Source organism: Cryptomeria japonica, chromosome 10 (genome assembly GCF_030272615.1).
Source record: "Cryptomeria japonica chromosome 10, Sugi_1.0, whole genome shotgun sequence".
Classification (NCBI taxonomy): domain Eukaryota; kingdom Viridiplantae; phylum Streptophyta; class Pinopsida; order Cupressales; family Cupressaceae; genus Cryptomeria; species Cryptomeria japonica.
The window spans coordinates 136680650-136705458 of NC_081414.1; the positions used below are offsets into that span (position 1 = coordinate 136680650).

The following is a 24809-nucleotide window of genomic DNA, read 5'->3' on the forward strand; positions in this document are numbered from 1 at the left end:
ACTAATGATGTGACCCAAATAAAGCAGCTATGTCATGCCCAAGTCACACTTGGATTCCTTGACATAAAGAGACTCCTTGCCAAGAATACCCAAAACAGTATCTAGGTGTGCAATGTGTTCTGCCCAAGTCCTGTTGTACACCAAAATGTCATCAAAGAAGACTACTACAAATTTTCGCTACTGAGAATGAAATACATTGTTCATTGTGGACTGGAAAGTGGCAGGTGCATTGGTTAGCCCAAATGACATAAACACAAATTCAAAATGACCACAATGACATCAGAATTCTATCTTCTCGATGTCTTTCTCCCTAAATCGTATCTGGTGATAGCCCGACCTTAAGTCAATCTTAGAAAAATATTGTACACCGTGAAGCTCATCAATCAACTCATCAATTCTAAGAATTGGAACTGGTGCAGGGGCTCCTCATGACCAAGATAATGTAGGCCTAAAAGGCCACACATGCATAAGAATGTGATTCTTCTATCTCTGTAATAGGATAGTTTGGTTTTTTTTTTATCTTTGTAATAAAACCCCACATTGTCTCCCAATGACATGGATTTGGCAAATTGATAAGCCACCATGGGCATATGGCCCTAGGGGTATCAAGTTGAATCTTTTAGGTGTTTTTGAGTGATTATAGGTGTCTTAGGATGTTTATGACATGTTTGGATGACTCAAAGTCATTGGGCTTATGTGTGCCAAAATTGGCTTAATGTGTGTCAAAGTTGCTAAGTTGTTAATGACAACTTTTGGCTAAATAATGTAACTTCTTCCCAACGGTCACCATAGCTCAAAAAGTGGTTGATAACCATTGGGGGAGGCATAAAAACTATGTTCCAACCATCACTCATGGTTATTGGAGGTTTGTAGAATATTTTGGCATCATTGAAGCAATAAAATTATGAGAATTTCCTGCAATTTTACTGTTCTAAACCGGTGTACGGTACAGTACGGAAGATTTGTGATTAGAAACTTGTTGGATGTTATAGAGGGGTCAATCACCTTTCCAATTCACCAAGTATGAGGTCCTAACTCGTCAAGACAAGGGAGAAATTGCATTTTTTTTGAAAGGTGTTTGGGTTTGACAATTTTGTCTAGGGTTTCACAAAGAAATGGCCAAATCTTGTTGATCCTTCATTGGTTGTCAATGACCTTGAAGGAAATGCAAGTTTGGTCAGTATACTTTAAGATTCTGGAGGTCTTTTGCAAGTTAGGACTGGTTGGAGGCAAGGGTTTGATGCAGTAAGGTGGGCAACTCCATGTGGCCACAGTGTGAATTCAAGCAAACAAGTTCCATATTAGGTGTTTGGGGTTTGATCAAGGTCTAAAACTTGGTTATTGTTAGTTTTTCCATGACTTGATCATATTAATTGTGTTGGAGTGACAAGGCAACACTTGTGTAGGACACTTCCTTTGCAAATCGGGCCTAATTAGGGCTATTAGGTCTCCTAGTCACGATTAGGTTGGGACCCTTGTGTTCCAGAATAGTCTAAACCCTTTTGATATGTTTTGTAAATCCATAATGGTTTCCAAATATTCCATTAGTTGTTGGGGTCCTTTGGAGGAACAAGAAGATACATGGTAAAAAACGGCCTGGCAGGGCTACTGGGACTAGTAGGTCTTCAAGCTGCAAGATCATCAAACCACTAAGAGGGACCGAAACTAGTGATTGGATAGTGTCTCTCTAACCTAGTAGACATCAAACCAAAGCCTATAAATCCACTGATGACTTGGGAAGAGTGCCAACCCTAGTTGGGCTATAAGGTCCTCAAGGGTCCCTAGGAGCCATTGTGAAGCATTCAAGGGTTTGATCTTGTTAAGAAAGTATATAGGTTCTAAATGGTGTGGAACCTATCAAAATAATTCTTCCTCACCCCATGAAGTCAACTTAGGTCGCTAGAGTCCTTGTTTTGGTCCTTGGGTAGAGGAACCTATCTCACACCTACATTAGGGCTCTACATCAGATACCTATTCTTGATGGTCTTCCTGTTCAACAACCTGTAGTCTATGCACATACGCAATGTTCCATATTTCTTTTTGACCAAAATTATAGACGAAGCAAAAGGTGACTTACTCGATCAGATATGTCCCATAGCTAACAACTCCTTGATAGTTTTCTCTATCTCATCCTTGAGCCATTTGGGATATTTGTAGGGAGTGATTATCACTGGCTTAGCCCCTTCCTCTAACTCAATGATGTGTTCAATTCCTCTATTAGGAGGTCATCTAGGTGGAATCTCACTGAAGAACTTGTCATGCTTAATCCTCAACTCCTGGATGTTAGGTGGATAGATGGGCTTTTGTTGTTCCTCTTGCATTGGTTTCAAAATACATCTTGTTGCCCACTCGACCATATCATGACGCAAGAGACATTCCATCCTCTTGAATGAAATACACCTGTAGCTGGTGTCCCAGAGTGTCTTCAACACATGTGTCTTTCCATCCATCTCAAACCTCATTTCCATCTCACAGAGGTTGAGAGTAAATATGCCAATATCATGCAGCCACGTCATGCCTAGAACCACATCGGTGTCACCCATATTCACAACATAGAAATCTGCCTTGAATTCAAAAATATTCAAGCACATAGGCAAGTTAGGTATCATCCTGTCACACTTAAGAGTGTAACCATCAACAATCTTCACTCTTATTCCCTCAAAATCCTCAGTGTGTATGCCTTGTCTTTCCACAAGCCTTGCATCAATGAAATTATGGAATTATGGGTAGTACTAGTGTCAAGAAGTGTGATGACTTTCTACCCAACAAGAACACCTCTCATCCTAAAAGAGCCCTCGCGATGAATACTAGTGAGGCGAGCCTCCTCGTGTTTCACCTCAAGTTCAACTTCTCCTTCTTGTTCTGACTTCTTTGACTCATAATATTCATCATCAGTTTGTTGGTCAGAATTTGATCCTTCATATAGTGTCCACATAGCTCTATTTGTTTTTCCCTTAGGCCTTAAGGGACAACCATGATTAGCATCATAAGGCCCCTTACAATAGAAGCATAATTTCTTCTTCCTCAAATCATTCAATGTCTCATGATCAAGAGGAAAAGTGGACTTCTCCTTAGCTCTGTCATCCTTCTTCTGAAACTTCTTATTATCACGATAGGAAGAAGATCCTTTTGGAGGAAACTTGCTGGTAGGTGCTGCAAATTCCATCCCTCTTGCTTTTTCATTGCTTCCTGTAGAGAAGGAGGGTTAAAGGATTTCAACCAGCCTTTGAGAGGTTCCATTAATCCTTTAGTGAACAAGACTACCAATCTTCTTTCGCTGATGCTGGGAACCATGATTGATAACTGCTGGAATTTAGTGATGTATGATTTAAGGGAGCCATGTTGCTTAAGTTGAGCTAGCTCACAAAAGGTTACCTCAAGGCCCTTCACATCAAATGTGTCAATTAGCTTCTCAGTGAACTCAACATATGTGGTGACTAAGTTATGACCAAGGGTAACTAACCCGTGGTACCACCACTCATGGGCAGCCCCTTCCAAATGCAAGGTGGCAAACTTAATTGCATCTTCCTCCGACATAGGTCTTAAGGAAAGGTAATTATCAAGCTTCTGCACCCAAGACCTTGGTGTACATTTATTGCTGCCATCAAAATAAGGCATAGGCATCTTACCAAGTGTCTGCTGATAATCTTTCCTTGGTGGATTGTAGTGATCATTTATAGCTCCTCCTCTTCTATTCCTTTGATTCATGTATTGAGCAAAGGTCCACTGGTCCTTCAAATCAGCAGGTAATGCAATATACTCTTGGTAAGATTACCTTGCTTCATCTCCAAATGTGGTAGCAACAACTACAGGAGGGTCTTCCCTTGGTGTGAAGGTGGGGAAGAGTGGTCTAGAGGCCGATCCTCTAGTAGTAGTCCTTTGGACAGACCTATCTCCTTCAACATTTCTGATGTTTTCATTGCTCCCGCTATGCTCAACTTTATTTCTTTGGTAATTGGTGTTATTGTTGGACTGCTGCTCCATCTTGTCCAACAATCTTGACATCATGTCCAACATGGTGTCAAACTTCCTCTCCATCTGAGCATCTTTGTCATCTTCTGCCATTTTTCTAGCATCTCTTTCCCTCAATGCTGCTAATAATGTGTCTACGTTAGGCACCTGTGGGTTTTGGTACTGCTGTCTCTGTTGTCCCTGTTATAGTACCTTTCTTCCCTTGCACTCATTCACCAATTTTGATCACAGGATGGCAGGATGAAAGCTCTAATACCACTGTAATGTCCCTGCTAATTTTCTGATATGAAATCCTAATATATTTCACCAAGACATTTCAACAAACACTTGGCTGTCATGGTTTATCATGCTGTTCACAGTTTCGGTTAGACTTAAAGGACATTCTGAAGCAATTTTTCATTGAAGGTTGAGCCACAACAATAATAGAATATCATAGGAATGATTTAGAACAACAACTACAAGTATTAGGGGCAAATAGGACTTATTATCAGTCACATCTACTTGCTGTTATTTTAACAAACAATTGACATACAACCTCAGAATACTATCCAAAATAAGATGCAGTCCAAAACTAGTTCAATCCTCTTCAATGATTATTACAAAATGCGATCAAAGTACCCAAGCATGGACTGATATACAAGACTGAGTCTCAGATGTTTTGAGGACTAGGGATTGATTTACACTCACATATATATACTGAAACAATGTAATGATATGTTAAAGAACCCGATTTGATGTTCCCAGGTGTAGGCGATGATGTAGCTGATACAAATCTTCAATTATGATGACTCCTTTGTGCAAGATCCAAGTCCTCTATAAGCCGACCCTACTGTTGTCAATGAAGGTCTATAATTAAGAGAAATCTGCTATCTCGTGGTTTAATTCTGCTCCCACTGATCAGACCTTCCTCCTAACTGAAGCACCTTTATCCAACAAGGGATTGGCAAGCTTAAATATGCACTGAAGGCTCACATCGAAGGTCATAGAGCCACAAACCTGCCTCAGGTTGGATGCATGAAATAAATTAAATAGACACCAAATTTCCTTCCAAATTGTCCCAAAATTATTGCCTCTCCCTCTTATGATTTTTAGAATCAATATAAGTCAAAATCGATGCAAGTATGGAGAGGTGTGAGCAAAGTCGAGGGTTCCTAGTTCTGCAATTGGTTTGATGACAGCTCCCAATAACTTCGATTTGCCTCCAATAAATAATGATAGATATCGCCTATATGCCCAAATGGAATCGCTGTAAAAAATGGTTCAAAGAATGCACTCTCCAATACAAGGCAATCTCAGCAACCTGCAAGTCTGAAACACTACTATAATCTGATATTAAAACTCCTTATGCTTAGTGTGGAAGGCTAAATGCTCTCCACTCTCTTCGCAACCCTTCAGAGGATCTTTCACCTCCTTAGTTATGCTGACCAATAGGGAGGTATCGTTCCCCAAGATCTTCCGCGGACAACTTGTGCCTCCACAACTCTTCGTGAGATAACACAAACAACTGATGCCCAACATGTGTTTCCCCTCTTCTATTTACTCATTACATAACACGTCACAATCACCTTCTAGAAGATAAGGGTAGGTACACTTTATATTATTTAATTAAATATGTTATTTTAATGTACCTTTAATTTATTAATTAAATAAAATTCACACGTCTCCTGATACGTGTTGTCTCCATATAACATTAAAATATCAAATAATAAAGAGATGCAAAGTCACCAATCACCACCATATCGACCCCCTAAACAACTTCTTGGCCTATGAGGGTCAAATATAGGCCAACCTCGACACAAGTGCATGTGCTAAGGAGAAGGGGACATCACAACAACGAAGGACATTAACACCCTGGCAGAGCACAAAATCTCGAATCACAGGTCCAACATCATTGATTTATCATCTGCGCAGTCGCCAACGAGAAGTTAACCGTCAATCACCATTGTACCAGAAGGCATTAATGTCACAATGGAACTATTTTATTTATTATGTACATGTAGACAATTTTTTTTATGTGATGTTTGTTTTGAAAATATTATATTTTTTATTAAATAACTATAGCGAGAGGCATAATTAAATGGTACCAAGGGATAAAGTATTAACAAACATATATTTTTAAAACTATAACTATGAAATAAATAAAAAAATACAATTGTTGATATATGTTTTCCACATTCTATTAGATAGTGCATTCAAGCTTTTGTTTTAAAACTATGTATGTTGTTTTGTTCCTAATGATAAATCATTAAATATGAATCAAGACATAATTTTAAACGAGAAACTAGAAAATACATCTTTAATCATATTTTTTAATTAATTAAAAATCAAAATACAACTTTTTTAATTTTCAATTAATTAAAAAATATGATAAAAAATACATTCTATCCCTACATAAATATCGTCAAACATAAACACACTAAAATTACAATTACTAAAACAAACAAGTCATCTTAAGTCCAACTTAAATAAATGAAAGAGACCTAAAAAAAGAAGTTTAATGTCCAAGCAAAAGCTATTCTAACATACCTCCCTCGCCGGCATTTATATTTAAGGATGGTCTGAAGTAGCTCAAGTTTCCAAACGCGTAAGGTGCAGATTCATTCCAAAAATCTTGGAGTGAATCTACGGCGTCCCGTACAATATTTTCTTTTAACAAGAATGTTGTTACGCGTAGGCGACATCCTTCTACGGATATCAATATTGTTAGGTTTACAAGTCCAATTGCTTGTTTTTATTTTGGGAGGCGAGGAAAATATATTCGGAGGTTTTTCGTTTAAATCCCTCTCATTGTCCTCTTGCTCAGTGCAGCGCTTGAGAAGACCTGGTTGTGGATTCGAGCCCCCAAAACTTCGTTTCTATTCTTCTTCTCTTGTAACTGTGTAACCATGAGCCAAGCAAAGATAAGGTAACCTACTCGCTCTCTTTCTGTCATGCTTTCAAATCTTGTTTATGATTTCTGGGCTTTCATGGCAAGTTTGTTTTTCATCTTTTGGTTGTTTCTTTTCACGCGACTCTTTGGTGCCTTCGTTGCGTGTTTTTCCCGTGTTGGAATTTGTATTTAGATGGCGAGGCGGATCGGTGATGAGATTTACTCTGCCGTGTCTTGGGTTACAGTATTTTCGAAGTAAAGTCGAAGTTTTACACTTTTAGGGTTGTTTAGATGCAACTTTGTACTAGTACTGATTAGGGTTTTAGATTGTTTTATTTTCTGTTACTGTTTTAAATGGAGAGGGTTTAGTCGTCTTGCCGATTTAGGATAGGGTTTTATTGTTTCGTATATTTACTTGGTTGTATTTGCCGGAGTGGCGAGACTTTGCTTTTTGTCGGCCATTGCACATTCTAGTTTATTAATTTTTTCATTTCATGGTCCGAGCAATTGTAACACCCTGACCCAGGTACAAGTTATCCACACGTCTACTTGCTGCAACATGGCGGTTCATATATATAGTAGACATTTGGTGATGTTATGGAGTACAATTGAGCTTGACAGAAATCTACAATGTTAAGAATTTTGTTTAAGTTTATCCTCTGCCCTTGATGATTGTAAAGTAGTACAGCGTCTAACCCATGCCAATTTTTTTTAAGAATGTTGTTGAAGTTTATCACATTGTAATTGATTATGGAGCACAAGTTTAAGAATGGTCCGAGATTTTTGTAGTTATAAATATTTACGAGTACATCGGAGCTTGACAAAAATTTATTGTCTTATGAACGTCGTCGCTGATTACCCTGTGAAATTCTTTTTTGATCTTTTCGGTGTGGATGTGGCTATTGTACTCTCAGTTTTAATTGGCATTGTGAAACTGAATAGTCAGTGGGCCTGTTACTAATGCATTCTCTGGATTGGACATGATATAAGGTTTGTGAAAAGGGTGTCCTCTTTGATTGATGGTATATGATATTTTAGATTCTGAGTTGCAAACAGTACCATTATTGCTGTACAAGATTACTCTTTGATTCTTGTTGGCATGGATGATTCTAGGCAAAGAGATCCAAACCAAATGCACTCAATTTCCAATCTTGGCCTGGAGCACTAGATTTCTTTTTCTTTAAGGTTTTAATAGAAGAGCTTTTTTATGAACACCAAAGGGGCTGCTTGGTTTCCTGGAGAGGTACTAGCAGAATTTCCCTGCTTAAAAATTGTTCCAGATGCCTCTTAAAATTTTGACCAGTTTCCCCTAGGAAGAAACAGGAATTCTTTTGACCAGTTATCACTAGAAAGAAACAGGAGATTTCCACAGAAATTTAATTTTAATGTACACATGCCCACTTAACAATAGATTTCTTGAGTGTCTTTTGATAAGTTCCAGACCCCTTGTTCAATTCCCACTAATAATTTCCTGTGAAAAATCTTTATGCACTGTATGTTTCACTGAGATTCTTTTTTCACCTGGAGCTGAATATACCAGCATTCATGGGGATGCCTTCATAGTGAAAGTACATTCCACTGTTCGCTCAGATTTCTGCATAGTGAACCTAGGGGTGGCATCCCTCTCTTAGGGGACACCATTATTAGTTCCATGGCAAACAATACACAGCTGCTTTTGCTTTGAAACCAACTAGGTAGTTGTGGTGACATAACCAATCGATAAGTCAACGTTTGTAATGAAATTTCTTAGCACAAGAGAAGAATATAAGAGAAAGGATGATGTAAATTATTTATAATAAGCTACTTTGAGGGGGCAACCTCCTGGAGTCTTACACTAAGAACAGAACTTACAATACAATATTCATTAAATACTCACTACCTCCTATATATAGGCATCCTTGAGTAATATTAATCCCCTAATTCCTCTAAGACTGACCTACCTTAGAGCGGATATACTTATGGGCTAATAAATGCTTCAAAGAAGGATTATTATTGCCATGGTTATCACATATCTGAACACAGTCAAGGGGTTAAGGGCATAGCAATCTTGATTGGCAGTTACTGTAAAGATGAGTTTGAAGTTGATGATTTTTAGGTTGAGTTTATGGTTGCTCTGTTTAGGCCTATTTATTGAGTTTATTGTTTCACTGATTGGAGTTAGATAACTGATGCTAGTATGAAATTTATTGAGGAGTTGGCGTTTTGGGAGAGGGAGGAACACTTGTATAGAAGGTTGAAATCCATGCAATTGAACTATTAAGTACCTTTTTCTACATGGACATGCCTAAAATTGGAGATGGAATGAAGATTAATTGTCAAGGAAGAGTCTTTCCTTTTCACAGTACATGCTTTAGAGAATGGTGAAGGGTTCTACCATTATAGTCAAGAGAGTCTGACATTGGAAAATAACATCTTACTAGCAACAGCAAATTGCAGAATTATAACACAGTGAGGGGTGAGGAAAGCAGTATCTGTATATTATGGATATATTGAAAGACCCATTTGATGAATTCTCCTGATTTATATGCATTCAGATTGGTACAGTGAATGGTCCTTTATGTTAGTTAAAAGTATCAAATAGTTTGGTGGATCTTTCAAGTGGGGAAAACAGAAGAGTTAATACCTTTAAAAATAATTGCAAAATGAAGTTTAGTATATGGAGATAATGAATTTAAAATGATTGAATGAGATATAATACGCAGTTCTTGTGGTTTGCGTAGCATAGTGTTGCAGTATTTAGTATTCAAAATCTTTTTTTCCTGATTTTTTTGTCTGATTTCACTTTATATAGTCTGATTGTGATATGCTTTGAATTTTTATTTGAACTGAAGTTTTACTGAGTCTGGCCAAACCTTGTAACTATGATACAGGGTTACTCTTAGAAGTAAATTGGAATAGTGGAAGTAGTTGACCAAAAGATTTCATATTATCTGAATTAACAATGTGTCAATTGGTGAAGTCAATAAAGATACAGTTTATAATCTATATGAAAAATAAAGAAATGAGATAACCATCCAAAACTTGAATGTGAACACAGAAGTGAAGTATGCATGGCGGTCAACAGGTAAAACAATAGTGGATCAAAGCTATATGCTAAATAAAATAGAATGAAAAATTTCATATCCGATTTGCTTATAACTAACAACCAATTTTGTTAAAGCTTATTGAAATGCACACATTGGATTACTCATATTGTACTGCGTGCTATTTCATTGGGTGGTTTTAACTGTATTAATTGCAGTTGATTGATTGTGGAGCCGATTTGGATTTTTGGCTTCTAGTTTTATATGCATTTTTTTGGTGTCTTCTATAATATTTATGTTAATCAATATTTTATAGGCTTAATAATGTTTTCCATGGTGTCATAGACTTGAGAACATCAAAGGCGACAACAAACGATTATACCTGAAACAATTTTTTGATGACTTACTCTTTAACTTGGTTTTATGGTTGGGAGATCATTTTTGTAGTGAGTGAAGTGCATTTGTGTAGCAAAATTAGTCTATTGGTGTTTGTTTGTATTCTTTTTACTAGTTTTGCTATTAAATTAGTTTATCTCTTTTGCTTTGAAAACATTTATTAGCAAACGTGGAGCTGTTGATGGTACCTTTTTTACCTGACAAGAATTGTTTTTTGTAATAAATTAGTATCTGACAGCTTATAGTTTTGCAGTCGTCATCCTGAGGTGAAATGGGCCCAGAGGACGGACAAAGTTTATGTTACTATACAATTGCCTGATTCTAAAAATGCAGATGTAAAACTTGAGCCTGAAGGGAAATTATCCTTTTCAGCTACTACTGGACCTGAAAATGCACCATTTGAATTCAATTTTGATCTTTTTGACAAAGTGGATGTAGAGGTGAGTGAGTCAGTGAAGATCTTTGTTCTGTGACATGATGAGTCTTTACTCTTTTCTTTATGTCATGTACGAAGTCCTCGACAGTTTTTGTAGATCAAGTCATACATGGATTTAACCAAAGGTATTTCTATTACAGGCAAGCAAGATTAATGTGGGCTTGAGGAATATTTTTTGTTGTATTGAGAAAGCAGAAAAGGGATGGTGGAAAAGGTTGTTGAAGGCTGAAGGAAAGACACCACAATACATAAAAGTTGACTGGGATAAATGGGTTGATGAGGATGAAGAGGATGAAAAACGTCTGTAGTGTTGCTCTGTGTTTTATATATTAACTTTACTTGTACACTTTCTCTTATATGTTGTTGTACTTGTGCTGAATTTTTGAGCTAAATCTTATTTTTATTTCATTCTATTCAGCAGCTGGCGACGCTGATTTTGGCGGCATGGACTTTTCAGTATGATTCTAAGTTCTCTTTCTCTTTGTAAATATTGTATATAATATTCTTTGTTGAATATTATGTTCATGCATTTTATGCTGAATTTAATTGCTGACAGGGTATGGGAGGCATGGGAGGCATGGGAGGCATGGGAGGTATGGGTGGCATGGGAGGCATGGGAGGCATGGGTGGCTTGGGAGGCATGGAAGGCATGGGTGGCTTGGCAGGCATGGGAGGCATGGGAGGCATGGGTGGCTTGGCAGGCATGGGAGGCATGAGTGGCTTGGCAGGCATGGGAGGCATGGGTGGTTTGGGAGGCATGGGTGGCTTGGAAGGCATGGGCGGTGATGAGCCTGATAGTGATGATGAAGGTATGTTTTTGGATGTTGATAGACATCCTTAAATCTGTTGTCATTGTATGTAGTTCAATTCTCTTGACATCTGTATTTCAGGTATATCATTTGTTTATTGTTTTGAAATTTGAATATTTACCCGTGGTTTCCAGATCAAGATGCTTCAAAGGAAGATTCTTCTCTGGCAGAAGCTTCAAAGTCAGAATCTGTTGTAGAAGAACCTGCAAAGCCATGATGAAAAACTAGGAGGGAACATTGAGTGGAAGCAAATAGTTTCCCAGTAAGCGGGCGACTTTTGTAATTTTTCTGCACATGTTCGCGGAAAATCATAGAGGATTGCTGGTTTATGGTAGTAATGATTTTTCAGCTCTAATTATTTAACTTGATCAGGAGCATATATTGGCTGGAGGAATTTTTATAGTACGTTGATGAGCACTTTAATTTGAACATTTTGAGTTTTGCAATGCATGCAGAAAATTGTGACTTTCCACTAATGATAATGGGTGTATTTCACTGATTTCATTTAGTGACTGTTTTGGAGATGCAACTAAATTTTTTATTATTAATATCTGTACTGGTAGATCTGAGGTTGTACTGTGCTTTGTTTGAAGTGCTCTCATGGTAAGTGCAAAATGCAAATTCTTGGTTAGGAATGTAGAAATAATTGAAATGAACTTGAAGTCTGGATGGTTTTTTTTAGTTATAATTGGTAGGTTGGACTGCCTCAGGACATTCTATTGTGTGTAGAGCATTATTTGGTAACTTGTCTGTAGTGTTCCCTTTTTGTGGTTGACAACGGCTTCTTTGTACCCCTCTAATTTAAATGTAATTTAACTCAATTGGGACTAACGAGGTTCTGGTCTAATTTGTGGTCAAGTTGGACTTATAAATGAATAATTTATGACTTTTTAATTTATACATTGATTTGTTGGTACAAGAATTTTGATGAGAGTAGAGGTTGTATTTCCAAGAAACTGAAATTTCCTAGGAGTATTAGCAGTTTCTGATATTAAATATTAAAGGTTTCACAACTACACAAAATAATTAAATTATTTACCATGTGTTAAGTCATAATTTTTCTGGAACATAGTTTAGTGGTATTTGAAACACATTGAAGTCAATGAATTCCGAAGTATTAGAAAAATATAGAAATTAGAAATATTTTTTGTTTATAAGCATTTTGATCAACGGATTTATTTTGATGGCAAGAATCGCTTGATTATTGAGGAATTTGTTATTATACTGTTCTGAATTTCTATTTTAAGTGTAAGGAGCAACACATCAAGATGTCTAACAAATTTTGATGTTAATTTCATTGTTTCAGTAGTGATGATGGATTGACGTGCATAGATTCATAATATTGTCATCACATATCACAAGATGGCTTCACTACATCTTCGTGTCCATGTTAAAGCTCCTATTTTGACATGTTATGGATGTGCGTAGAGTTTCAAGTACATGTTATGTAGCTGCCATGTTCTCAAATTTTAATTCAAGGCATCTGGTTTTCTAGATTCCTTGGTGTTCCCAGTTTTTGTTTGAACTATAAGAAATGCTAAGTTATATTTATCCCAGGTAAATCATGTGAGGTGGTTGCTTCTGTGTCCAATTCCTCCTCCTATCTGGTTTACATTTTATAGCTCAAGAGATCTCATTTTCAAAGGAAATTCTAAGTTTTGAAATTTGTATGTTTCTTTCATCTGATGCTTGGCTGTTACTGTCACCTATCTATGCTGAACATTTTTTTCGTCTTCCAATGCTGGAGGGATTCAATCCCACCAATAGTTGTTGCTCAAAACTCATCATAAGTCAAGCAGCTCATATTGGGCATAACTGGTGGTGATTGCAGCCCCAAGGGTAGCTTAGGTATGTTATGAAACATGTACCACTTCTAAATAATGAATTGGTGGATCTTCAAAGCCTGATTAAAAGATCCAACATTGGCACAAGATGGAAGGATGCTGAACTTCACATCTGAGCACAAGTGGATGTGGTACAAACTTTTTGCAGTTATTAATATTTATGGGTACATTGGAGCTTGACAAACATTTTACAGTTTTAAGAATGTGCCAACTGCTTACCCTGTAAAATAAATTATCGAACTTGCATTATCGGTGTTTACAAATTTTAAGAATGTAGTCCTAGCTTACCCCTTTGGTTAAGGATTATGGCGTACACTGGAGAATGACCTGTGTTTTCAAATCTTAATTTTTTTGTCAAGCCTGATCTACTGGTTAAAGATGAACCATAACCCTTCCTGAAGTTTTATTATTTTAGTAGCTATCTAGTTTTTAATTTTTTCGGTGTGGATGTGGCTATATGCTATTCTCAGTTTTAGTTAGCATTGCAAAACCGAATACTCTGGGCCTGTCACTAATGTAGTCTTTGGATTGAACATGATATAAGGTTTGTGAAAAGGGTGTCCTCTTTGAATGATAGTATGAAATTGTAGATCTGAGTTGGAAACGGTACCATGATTGCTGTACAGAATTACTCTTTGATTCTTGTTGGCACGAATAATTCTAGGTAAAGAGATCCAAACCAAATGTCTTCTTTGAATGATAGTATGAAATTGTAGATCTGAGTTGGAAACGGTACCATGATTGCTGTACAGAATTACTCTTTGATTCTTGTTGACACGAATAATTCTAGTTTAAGAGATCCAAACCAAATGCACTCAAATTCCTATCTTGGCCTGGAGCACCAAATTTATTTTCTTCAACTTTTTAATAGAAGATTTCTTTATGAACAACAAAGAGGGTGCTTGGCCCTCCTGGAGAGGGACTAGAAGAATTTCCTTGCTCAAACATTGTTTTGGATGCCTCTTTAAATTTTGAGCAGTTTTCCCTAGGAAGAAACAGGGGATTTCCACAGAAAGTTATTGTTAATTTGCATATCCACTTAGCAATGGATTTCTTGAGTGGGTTTGATAAGTTCTAGATCCCTTGTTCTATTGCCACTAACAATCTTTTTCCTGTGAAAAATCTTTATACACTGCATGTTTTACTGTGATTCTCTTTTTTCCTGGAGCTGAACATTCCAGCATTCATGGCGATGCCTGCATAGTGAAAGCACATTCCACCATTCGTTCTGATTTCTTCTTAGTGAGCATAGGGGTGGTATCCCTCTCTTAGGGACCAGTATTCGTTCCACAGAAAACGACATACGGTTGCTTTTTTTAGAAACCAATTACGTAGTTGTGAGGACATGACCAATTGGTTAAGTCAATGTTGTGAAATTTCATATACGAGAAGAATATAGGAGAAAGAATGATGATAATTCTTTATAATAATCTTTACTTCGAGGGGGCAAACTCCAGAAGTCTTTTACTAAGAACAAAACTTATAATACAGTACAAATACTCCCTACCTCCTACATATATGCATCCTTGGACAATATTTATCCCCTAATTCCGACAAGGCTGACCTTACAGTGAATATACTCAAGGACTAACAAATGTTTCAATTAAGGATTATGTGTGCCCTAATTGGTTACCACGTATCCTAATACAGTCGATGGGTTAAGGGCATAGCAATCTTGATCGACAATTGCAATAAAGGCTGACCTTACAGTGAATATACTCAAGGACTAGCCTTACAGTGAATATACTCAAGTACTAACAAATGTTTCAATTAAGGATTATGTGCGCCCTAATTGGTTACCACGTATACAGTCGATGGGTAAAGGGCATAGCAATCTTGATCGACAATTGCAATAAAGGTGAGCGTGGAGTTGTTGATGATTTTTAAGCTGAATTAATAATGGTTGCTCCGTTTAGGCCATTTATGATATGATTCACTGTTTGGAGTTGGATAACCAATGACAGTATGAAACATATTGAGAAGTTGGCTTCCTGGGAGAGGGAGGGACATTTATATCTGTCAATAGAAGGTTGAAATGCATCCAATTCAACTAATCGAGTACACCCTTTGAAACAATTATACCCGAATTATTCATCCTAGACTTAGTTTTTTTTTTTTCGGTTTCTATTGCTATTGAGAAATATTAATTGTTTTTCTTGCTGATAATCATCCTAAAAGTATTCGGGTATAATTGTTTGTTGTCTCCTTTGATGTTGTCAAGTCTTTAATACGATGGATAACAATATCGAGCCTATAAGACATTGAATAACAAATATTTTAGAAGACACCAAAAATAAATCCATGTAAAAATAGAAACCAGAAATCCTAATCAGCTTTACAATCAATCAACTGCAATTAATACAGTTGAAACCACCAAATAAAATTGCATGCTGGACAAAATGAGTAAACTCGTGTGCATTCTAACAAGTTTTATCAAATTTGGTCGTTAGTTATAAGCATAGTCTGATATGACATCTGTTCATTCTATTTTATTTTACACAATGTTTTGATCCAGTAATTTTAAACCTGTTGACTGCAGTGTATACTTGACTTTCTGTGTTCACGTGGAAGTTTTGGATGGTTGTCTCAATACTTATCTTTCATATAGAATATGAACTAATCTTTATTGAGTTTACCGTTTGACACATTGTTGATTCAGATAATGTTAAACCTTTTGGTCAAGTACTTCCAATATTCCAATTTACTTCTGAGAGTAACCATGAATCATAGTTACAAGGTTTGGCCAGATCCGGCAAAACTTAAGTTGAGACCAAAATTCAACGCATACAACATCAGAATATATAAAGAGAGATCAGACCCAAAAAATCAGGAAACAAAGATTTTGAAAAATAAAAACTGCAACACTATGCTATGCCTCGCAAGCCATTTTTGATATCATCTCATGCTATCTCTTATTATCTCTTATTATTGATGCTATTCCTGGTCTGCTCATGGTGTTAAGTGTTTTAATCTTTGGAGAGGCATGCTTTTGTATAACAATTTGATTTAATTGCATTGTTCATGGTTTTGTTAGTCGCCTTCTATTAGGTTAGTATTATCATTTTTATAGTCATTTAGTTTGTTGCTATAAATAGCTACATATATATACATATAAAATACATCTAGGGTTATAGATTTTTGGGCATGTTTATATATATTTGAAAAAATATACCTACGGAATACATCTAGGGTTATAGATTTTTGGGCATGTTTATATATATTTGAAAAAATATACCTAGGGTAATAGATTTTTCTTTTGGTTAATAAAGGATCCTTAATATACTCAATGCATATAAGTGTCTTTAGTTGCCTTTGTGGGCACCTTACCAATTTGGTTTCTTTTGCATAGTTATAGGGTTCATCTTAACAAGTCTTTAATTGTAGTGTCATAAAAAATAGTTTATCAATGTCAAAAGTGTTAAAAATATATTTTCAATTGTAATTGGAGTGCATGATTGGTGGTGTCCAACACTCTTAATTGTTATTTCAAGTGGTATTAGAACCTAATCATCTTTGGATTTAGTTGTGTCGTGCTCTGTGAAGTGTACCTGTACCACAATGCACTCAATAAGTCATTACAAGCAATGGTTAGTAAATTGAAACAATGAAAGATAAAACCATAGCTAATTGACTTATTGCCTCCTAGTAAATGCGAGTATGAAAAATGCTCTCAGATATGATTATGCAAATTCCAGTGACTTGACTACACTTAGATGGAGGATTTGATGGATGAAAATGCATGATCTAGCAAGAATAACATGATCAAGCTATATGAGTACATGATTGATCTAGAAAATGAACTAAGATTAAGATGCAAATTAAGCTAAAATTGAGCATGATAACATTGCTAAGAATGAGAAACTAGAAGCTAGATGCTTATAGTAACAATGCATAAGATGAGAATGAGATGGGATGCAAAATGATCTCAAATTGGGATCCATATTGCTCCAAAATGGGGTCAAGGCTAGGGGTGAGGTGGCAGGAATCAACGATCAAGATTGATCTGAAGATGCCAATGGTTAAATTGGAGGAGGATGGCAAGGGGTTGGATTAAAGGGAACATTTGTCATCTCTATGGTGACAAGTGTCAAGAGGCTTCTAAAAGGGCTGGATGAAAGGGAACATTTAGTGACAAGTGTCACAAAGGTTCTAGAAGATGTTGGATGAAAGGGGACACGTGCATAGGTAGAATGGGTTAGGTTTAGGAATGGTAGAAGTTAGGAGAATTTGAATTTAGAAATTCAAATAAAAGGAAAATGCTAATTAATCTCCTCCAAATCTCCTAGAAAGCCCAAAGTCATTTCTTGGAACTGCATAAGCTTGGACACTTTCGTAAAGAGTGCAAAGAAGAAAAAGAAGGAAAATGGTAATTTGTTCATTGCAACTTTGTCCACTCATGCAAGTCATGATGAATGGTTAATTGAATCAAGTGCATCTTTTTATATGATCTCTAATAGACATTAGTTTTTGAATATGAAGAAATACTTTGAGGTAAGATGTACTTGGGTGATGATTCTCATTTAAATATTGTTGGTTGTGGTAAAGTTAGAATTAAGTTTCCTAATGATAGAATAAAAAGGATTAATGGCATGTTGCATATCCCCAAAATAGCACAAAATTTGTTATTTGTGAACAAACTGATAGATGTGCTATGGTGATTTCTAGAGGTGTTAGATTTGACACATTGTATAAGTTGGATGCATACATTGCTGAGTGTAATAGTACATATGTGAAAAGTAAATTTGTGAATACTTCATTGGAAGGGGTTAGTGTTTCACTTTTAGTAGATGGTCATAGCTTCTGGGTATCTAAGGGTGCATTTTCTTCTATATCAAATGTTATGACTCTAGAGACTTGGCTGCATTGGATAAAAGGGTCTACGAATCTTAAATAAAAATCTTGTTGAAGGTTTAAATAATTATAATTTTGATTTTGATTCATTGTGCATTGCATTTATGGAAAACAAAACCACGTTCAATTTTATTGAGTTCTCATAAATCTTGCGGTGCATTGGACCTTATTCATTTTGATGTGTTTGGTCCTATAGATGTTATTTCAATTGAAAAATATAGATATTATATTTCATTTATTGATGACTATAACATAAGGACATGGATATATCATATAAAAAGTAATTTTGAAGTTGGCAATCGATTTAAATAATGTAAAGCAATGGTTGAGTTGAAAATTGGAAAGAAAATAAAATATTGAGGACTAATGACGGAGATGAAATTTTCTCTAATGATTTTGAGATATTTTGTAAAGATTGTGGCATTCATAGAGAAAAGACAAATCCAAATTCTCCACAACATAATGGAGTTGCCGAAAGAATGAACATGAAACTGATGGAGAAGGTTAGGAGTATGCTGAGTGGTGTCGGTATAGAACAATTTTTTTGGGTTGAAGTTGTTTTCATTGCTTGCTACTTGATTACTAGGTCTCCTAAATCAACATTTGTTGATAAAATACTTATGGAGGCATGGTTAGGTCATAAACCTTCATTGAGACATCTTAGAGTTTTTGGTTGTGAGGCATATGCACATGTGCCAAAGGAGAAGTGGACAAAGTTGGAAAACAAGGTTGTGAAATGTATCTTCCTTCGAGTACAATTCTGGTGTGAAAGGATAGAAGCTATATGATCTTACTACATAAAAGGTAATATATATTGGAAGTGCTATTTTGAGAGAGAGTAAGCCTCCTTTTGTTAAATTGCAGCTAGAACAAACTAAATAGGAAGATGTGATTCAATTTCCTTCCGCGTCTAAGAAAGTTGAATCAAGACCCCTAGATAGACAAGAAGATGAAGAGATTTTATATAGTTTTGAATCTTTAAAATCTTCAAAAGAGGAGGAAGAACCTATTTGACAATTGTTTGATGTCAGCTTGCAGCTTGTTTGTTGCCATTGATGATATGTTTGGTATGATGATTGTTTGGATGTGGAGAAATTATTGGCAATTGTTGTCCCTAATTGTCAAATATTATCATTGATATACAATACAAATAGATGATGGTTACAATTGCTTTGTGTTGTGTATGTCTACCTTCTTGATGTCTGATGTTTACACTTAGTATAATGTGTTGATATTTGATGATGATGTTGATAATGTGCTTGATGGAAAAGATTGTATAATTATGACATCATATTAAGATGAGGATTATAAGCATGATCATGATATCATATTTAGATAAGGATTTGAAGTATTAAGACTAGGATTAGAAGAATGACAATAAAGTGGATGTGATTATGATGATCTTGTGTATGCTATAGGATGGTGGTTTATCTCTCTTAATTGAACTTGAGTAAGAAAGTGATATTCCTGAGACATTCTGGTCTTTGGAAGATTGATGAAGTAATTGCACGAATGTATTTTGAAGACAATTTGGAATATTGCTTAACATTCCTCCATATTTGATGTCCTAGATTTGAACATAATATGTATGTTATGTGGACATTGTGCTCTTATATTTTCACTTGATGTGGTTGACAATTGTAGTTTGTTAGTAGTCTGATTGTCTGTTAGGATTGGTCCAAAAAATGCTTTACATTTCTTCGCATTGATGTTTGTGTTGCTATGACCTGGAGGACATTCGTATAATGTTTTTGCCATGTCTCAATTCAAGTTTCAAGTGTTGAAGTGTTTTGCAAGAATAGATAATGATGCTTTGTTCATGACTGTATTTTCTTGCCTGCCACAATGAAGTGTTCTATATCTATTTGTGTTGTGCCAACCTGTTTGTTGAGGAAGTGTGCCTCAATATTACTGGTTGAAACCTCTCATAAAGAACTAGTTTCAGAAAGTTCAGTGTGACTTGTTCAGTGTTTTGGCAAAGTCAAGTAGAGTAGTGATTTCAATGTAACATCTGGGTTCGGTAAGACTCTTCAAGCAGTTCGCAGAAGTCACTCATCTTACCAATTTTGTCGAGACAGTTGTTGGGTCTTGGCGACATCAAGAAATTTGGTGTGACATTAGTTGTCGGTAAGACGTTTCTAACCCGTAGCAGAAGTCATATCTCATGGCGATAATGGTTTCAATGAGATGTATCCGAAGTCTTGGTGACGAGCAATCTCTTTGGTGTGTTCTTGGTGTTCGCTGCGACATGATCAAGCCGATAGCCAAAGTTCCTTTCCTTGGCGATAAAGACTATTTCGATATAGCTTTGCTTTGTCTTGGTGATGACAAGGATGTCAAAATGACATGAGAGTTTGATAAGATACTCCATGCTGATATCCGAAGTCTTTCCTCTTTCCGATATCAATAAGATAAATGATGGGTCTGTTGGAATCAATGAACACTGAGAGGGGGGTGAATCAGTGTTCTGCAATTCACAAATTTATTAAACTGATTCTTAAACCACCAGATGCATAAGAAAGAAAGTAAAGTGCAAAAACATAAACCAAACAACCACAAAACCATAACACCAAAATTTTTACGTGGAAACCTAGAAAGGGAAAAACCATGGTGGGATTTGAAACCACAATATTATTATACTTTGATTAGGAGTATGATAATATTACAAAGGGGGAATGCACTTGCATTCAGGCACGTTGCCTAGAGCTCACTGCTCAAATACAAAAGAGGGCAACAACCCTGAAGAACTCACTATCCTACAAATGATTACAATAGTGCCTGAGCTGAAGAATAACATCTAATGCCAAATAACAATTTCGGTTAGGCTCTAAGGGTTCTTCTACCACTGTTCCATCTCTCTACTCTGTATAGCTGCTCTGTCAAATACTGAAGCACTAAAACCTTCAATCACAGTCACAAAACTTCACACAGTCACTCATATAGTCTTCTCACACTCATACCATCACCTAAAATGCTCAAATGAATCATTCTTATATATTTGCATCAATAAAATAAATCAATTCCCATGTCGGCTTCCAAAAACCGCATAGCACGCAATATGACACGTGTAACCATAAGTCAGCTCAATTCGATTATCAATCCATATGCGGACCTAAAAAATTGATAAAAAGATTCACACATGTCGGCCCAATCTCCTTGAACTCGAAACCAATCAACGTAATAATCCCAAATATTTCGGATCACATGTTACATCACTTAACTTTAAAATGACTTTGTTCTTCCTGGATCACTAGTTACTGGACCTTCAATCTCGCTCATGAATCAACACCGAAAATTAGGATTACAAAATAAGCTGCCATGAACCTCAAATCATTTGCCTCTAATACCGCAACCAAAGTTATATAGCCAAAATCAAGATCTGTACAATGTATTCATACTCTATCAGATACTGTATTCCACCTTCTAGACTTATGCCTAATGAATAATGCAACTTCTGGTAAATCAAATCAACATGTACCAGATATGATTTCTGAAGTGATTTGCCATCAATGACAACTCCTAAACATCTCTCATAAATCAATCTTCATTGGAACAATGTCTCTTGCCAATAGGGTCTTGGCAAAGTAAATGAGTTCGGTGTGACATTTGAGTTCGCTAAGACTCTTCAAGTCAGTAGCTGAAGTTATGTGCTTTTGTTGATAAGACCATGTCGTTGAGACGTTGTTGAGTCTTGGTGATAAGATGTTGTTTTCAGTGTGACTTAAGGGTTTGTTAAGACTTTTCAAGAAGGATGCTGAAGAATACTCTAATGGTATGATGAAAGAATAAGTATCTGGTAGAATATTGAGAAGGTGGGGGGGGGGGGTGAATCAGTATACTGAAAAACTGATACAAACTTACCAATCTCAAATTCAAACTCACAAAGTAAACTTTCACTATCAAGATCAATACTCAACATCAACCGATTAATTGTTATAACAACTTAACAATAAACAACTTCAATCTTGTAAACATCAGAATGCTTAATCATATCTCAACATATTCAATCTCTCAATACTTCCAGTTATCATACCTTATCATAATAGCTAAGTAGTCAATCAAATCAACAAATAATATCATAACCACAAAAAAATTCACCACGTGACACAAATGTTTATACGTGGAAAACCCAAATGGGTAAAAACCACGGTGAGATGAGACTCACAAGGATAGCTATTTGAACTCTTTTGAAGTTCGTCCTGTTAGGAGCTAAGCCTGTTAAAGCTTTTAAAATAAATCCTGTTAAGAACTGATTCTGTTAGGAATCACCCGATTAAGGGATTTACAAAATGCCTTGATGAAAAAGTAAATACCCTATTAGGAGTACCCTTAGTAGAGGGTTTGAGAATCCAAGCTAATAGACCACCTTGTTAGAGGATTTAACAAGTAACCAATCTTGTTAGAGCTTACCTGGTTAGGGGATTTCACTTATGTTGTAATTGTTAGAAAACAACAGGTTTTTTGATCTGTCTGAATAGCACTACATTTGCTTGATCATATCCATTTAAGCTTCAATCTGCTTCTACACAAACTGCAAATCCATTCTCCGGTTAGGAAACCACAAAGTCAACTTGTTTCAGCCAACACTTTGCCAACAACTTTACAAACAACTCCATCGACCTTAAATGAAAATCAATTAGGTCGGTAACACAACAAAAACCTAATTCTCTCATAGAGATTACAAACAAGTCAGTTCAATCTTGACCATTAGAAATCATAACAATCTTTTCACATTCTTCAAGAAAATTCCAACCGCTCCATGACCACCGCTTCATCAGACTTTGTAACTCATCATGCGCTATGCATTAGATGCAATCCACTTTGCTCATTCCCTAGACAATCAAACAAGTGTGCCAAAACAATCTGAACTAATCCTCATTCAATGATCACATGTGTCGTCAACATTACCGCTCATAATAGATCTTAAACCAACAAACTTGATCGGTTAGGGTTTAACAAAAAAATAGCTAGTAGGGTTTACCGGTTACATTGCATAGAAAAGGGTTTAACCTTATACACCGGTTCAACTCACAAACTAACATACCGGTTTACAACATCTTCCTCAAAGCTCTTCCTACCAGTTACAAGACAATATCAATAATAACAACAATCAACAATATCATAAATACCATTACCGGTTCAATTGACATCAATGACAACATAACATATCATTAATACAATCTTCATGCAAATGCCAACAATCTCTCCCTTTCGCATTGATGGCAATACAAATATCAACACCTATGATTGCTGTTGTGATTGGTGAATAGGAATCCCGGTTTACATTACCAAGTATTCACCATGCTTTGTCTATCTTCAGCCTGTCACTGGTTTCCCTTTGCCAGTCACATAATTCTTCTCCTCAATCACATAATTCTTCTCCCCCTTCGACAACAATGCCAAATTGAAAGTAAAACATCTAATGTCAAATTTTCACTATGCATCAACAACATACTGCAACTTGATGCCCCCCTTGTGGAATACATCCACTTCTTCATCAATCCATGTAAAATTTTGCAAGTGATTCCGGGACTGATGTAATCAACATCATGCTCAACTAATTTCATGAAGAGGGACAACCCTCAATTGACTTCTAAGATACTCAAAAGTAGTCTTAGGCCAAGGTTGGGTAAAGATATCTGCTCTTGGGTAGAAACATGCTCTTAAGATAACATCTTTACTTTGAACTTTTTCCCTCAAAAAGTGATACTTCAAGTCAATGTGCTTGGTGCGAGCATGCAAAACAAGATTCTTAGAAATATTAATGACACTTGTATTATTACATAAAATCTTTATAGGTTCTAAGATATTCATCTTAAAACCTTCCAAAATGTGCCGCATCCAAATAGCTTGTGTGCAATTCATATAAGATGCAACATACTTAGCTTCAACAGTGGATTGTGAAGTACAACTCTGCTTCTTACTACTCCATGAAACTAGCCTTCCTCCTAGAAAGAATGCTCTAGCGGTAGTACTTTTCGGGTCATCAACATTTCTTGCCCAATCAACATCAGTGTATGCCTTTAAATCAAAGTTTCCTCCATATGCATACCATAATCCATAGTCAACTATACCTTTTAGATGCTTAAAAATTCTCTTGGTTGCAATCAGGTGTGCTTCCTTTGGATTCTTCTGAAATCTTGCAACTATACCAATCGCATGGGCAATATCTAGTCTGCTGTGAACAACATAGTGTAGTTTTCCAATCATTGACCTGTATTCCTTTTCATCAACAGACTTAGATGCATCCTCCTTGGACAACTTACAACCTGTAACCATTGTGTTCCAACTAGTTTACAGTCACTCATGCCAAAAGTCTTCAAAACCTCTTTCACATAATTAGTTTGAGTAATGAAAATACCATTCTTCATTTGCTGTATCTGCAAGCCTATGAAATTTTTTATTTCCCCTACTAAAGACATTTCAAACTCATTTTTCATTTCATCTGCAAAACTGTTGCTCATGACATCATTACCTCCAAAAATAATATCATCAACAAATACTTCACTGACTAGTATTTCATCTCCTTCAGACTTGAGATAAATATTACTATCATCACTGGTTGTTGCAAAGCCTATCTTCATCAGATGTGTATGAAGCCGTTCATAC

At 36.2% G+C, this 24809-nt stretch overlaps 1 protein-coding gene across 2 annotated transcripts; it reads left to right on the plus strand.

The window, feature by feature from the left end:
- The first annotated feature begins 6559 nt into the window (after window positions 1–6559).
- LOC131027162 (uncharacterized protein Os08g0359500) lies at window positions 6560–12053 on the plus strand. 2 transcript variants are annotated; one of them, XM_057957151.2, is made up of 6 exons: window positions 6560–6877; window positions 10514–10700; window positions 10837–10996; window positions 11118–11152; window positions 11253–11505; window positions 11640–12053. In XM_057957151.2, the coding sequence occupies exons 1-6, from the start codon at window positions 6858–6860 to the stop codon at window positions 11720–11722; spliced, it is 738 nt and encodes a 245-aa protein (XP_057813134.2). In that variant the 5' UTR covers window positions 6560–6857; the 3' UTR covers window positions 11723–12053. The 2 variants fall into 2 exon arrangements, with proteins under 2 accessions (XP_057813134.2, XP_057813133.2); XM_057957150.2 differs by having other exon boundaries at window positions 6569–6877; window positions 11115–11152.
- Window positions 12054–24809: the final 12756 nt, after the last annotated feature.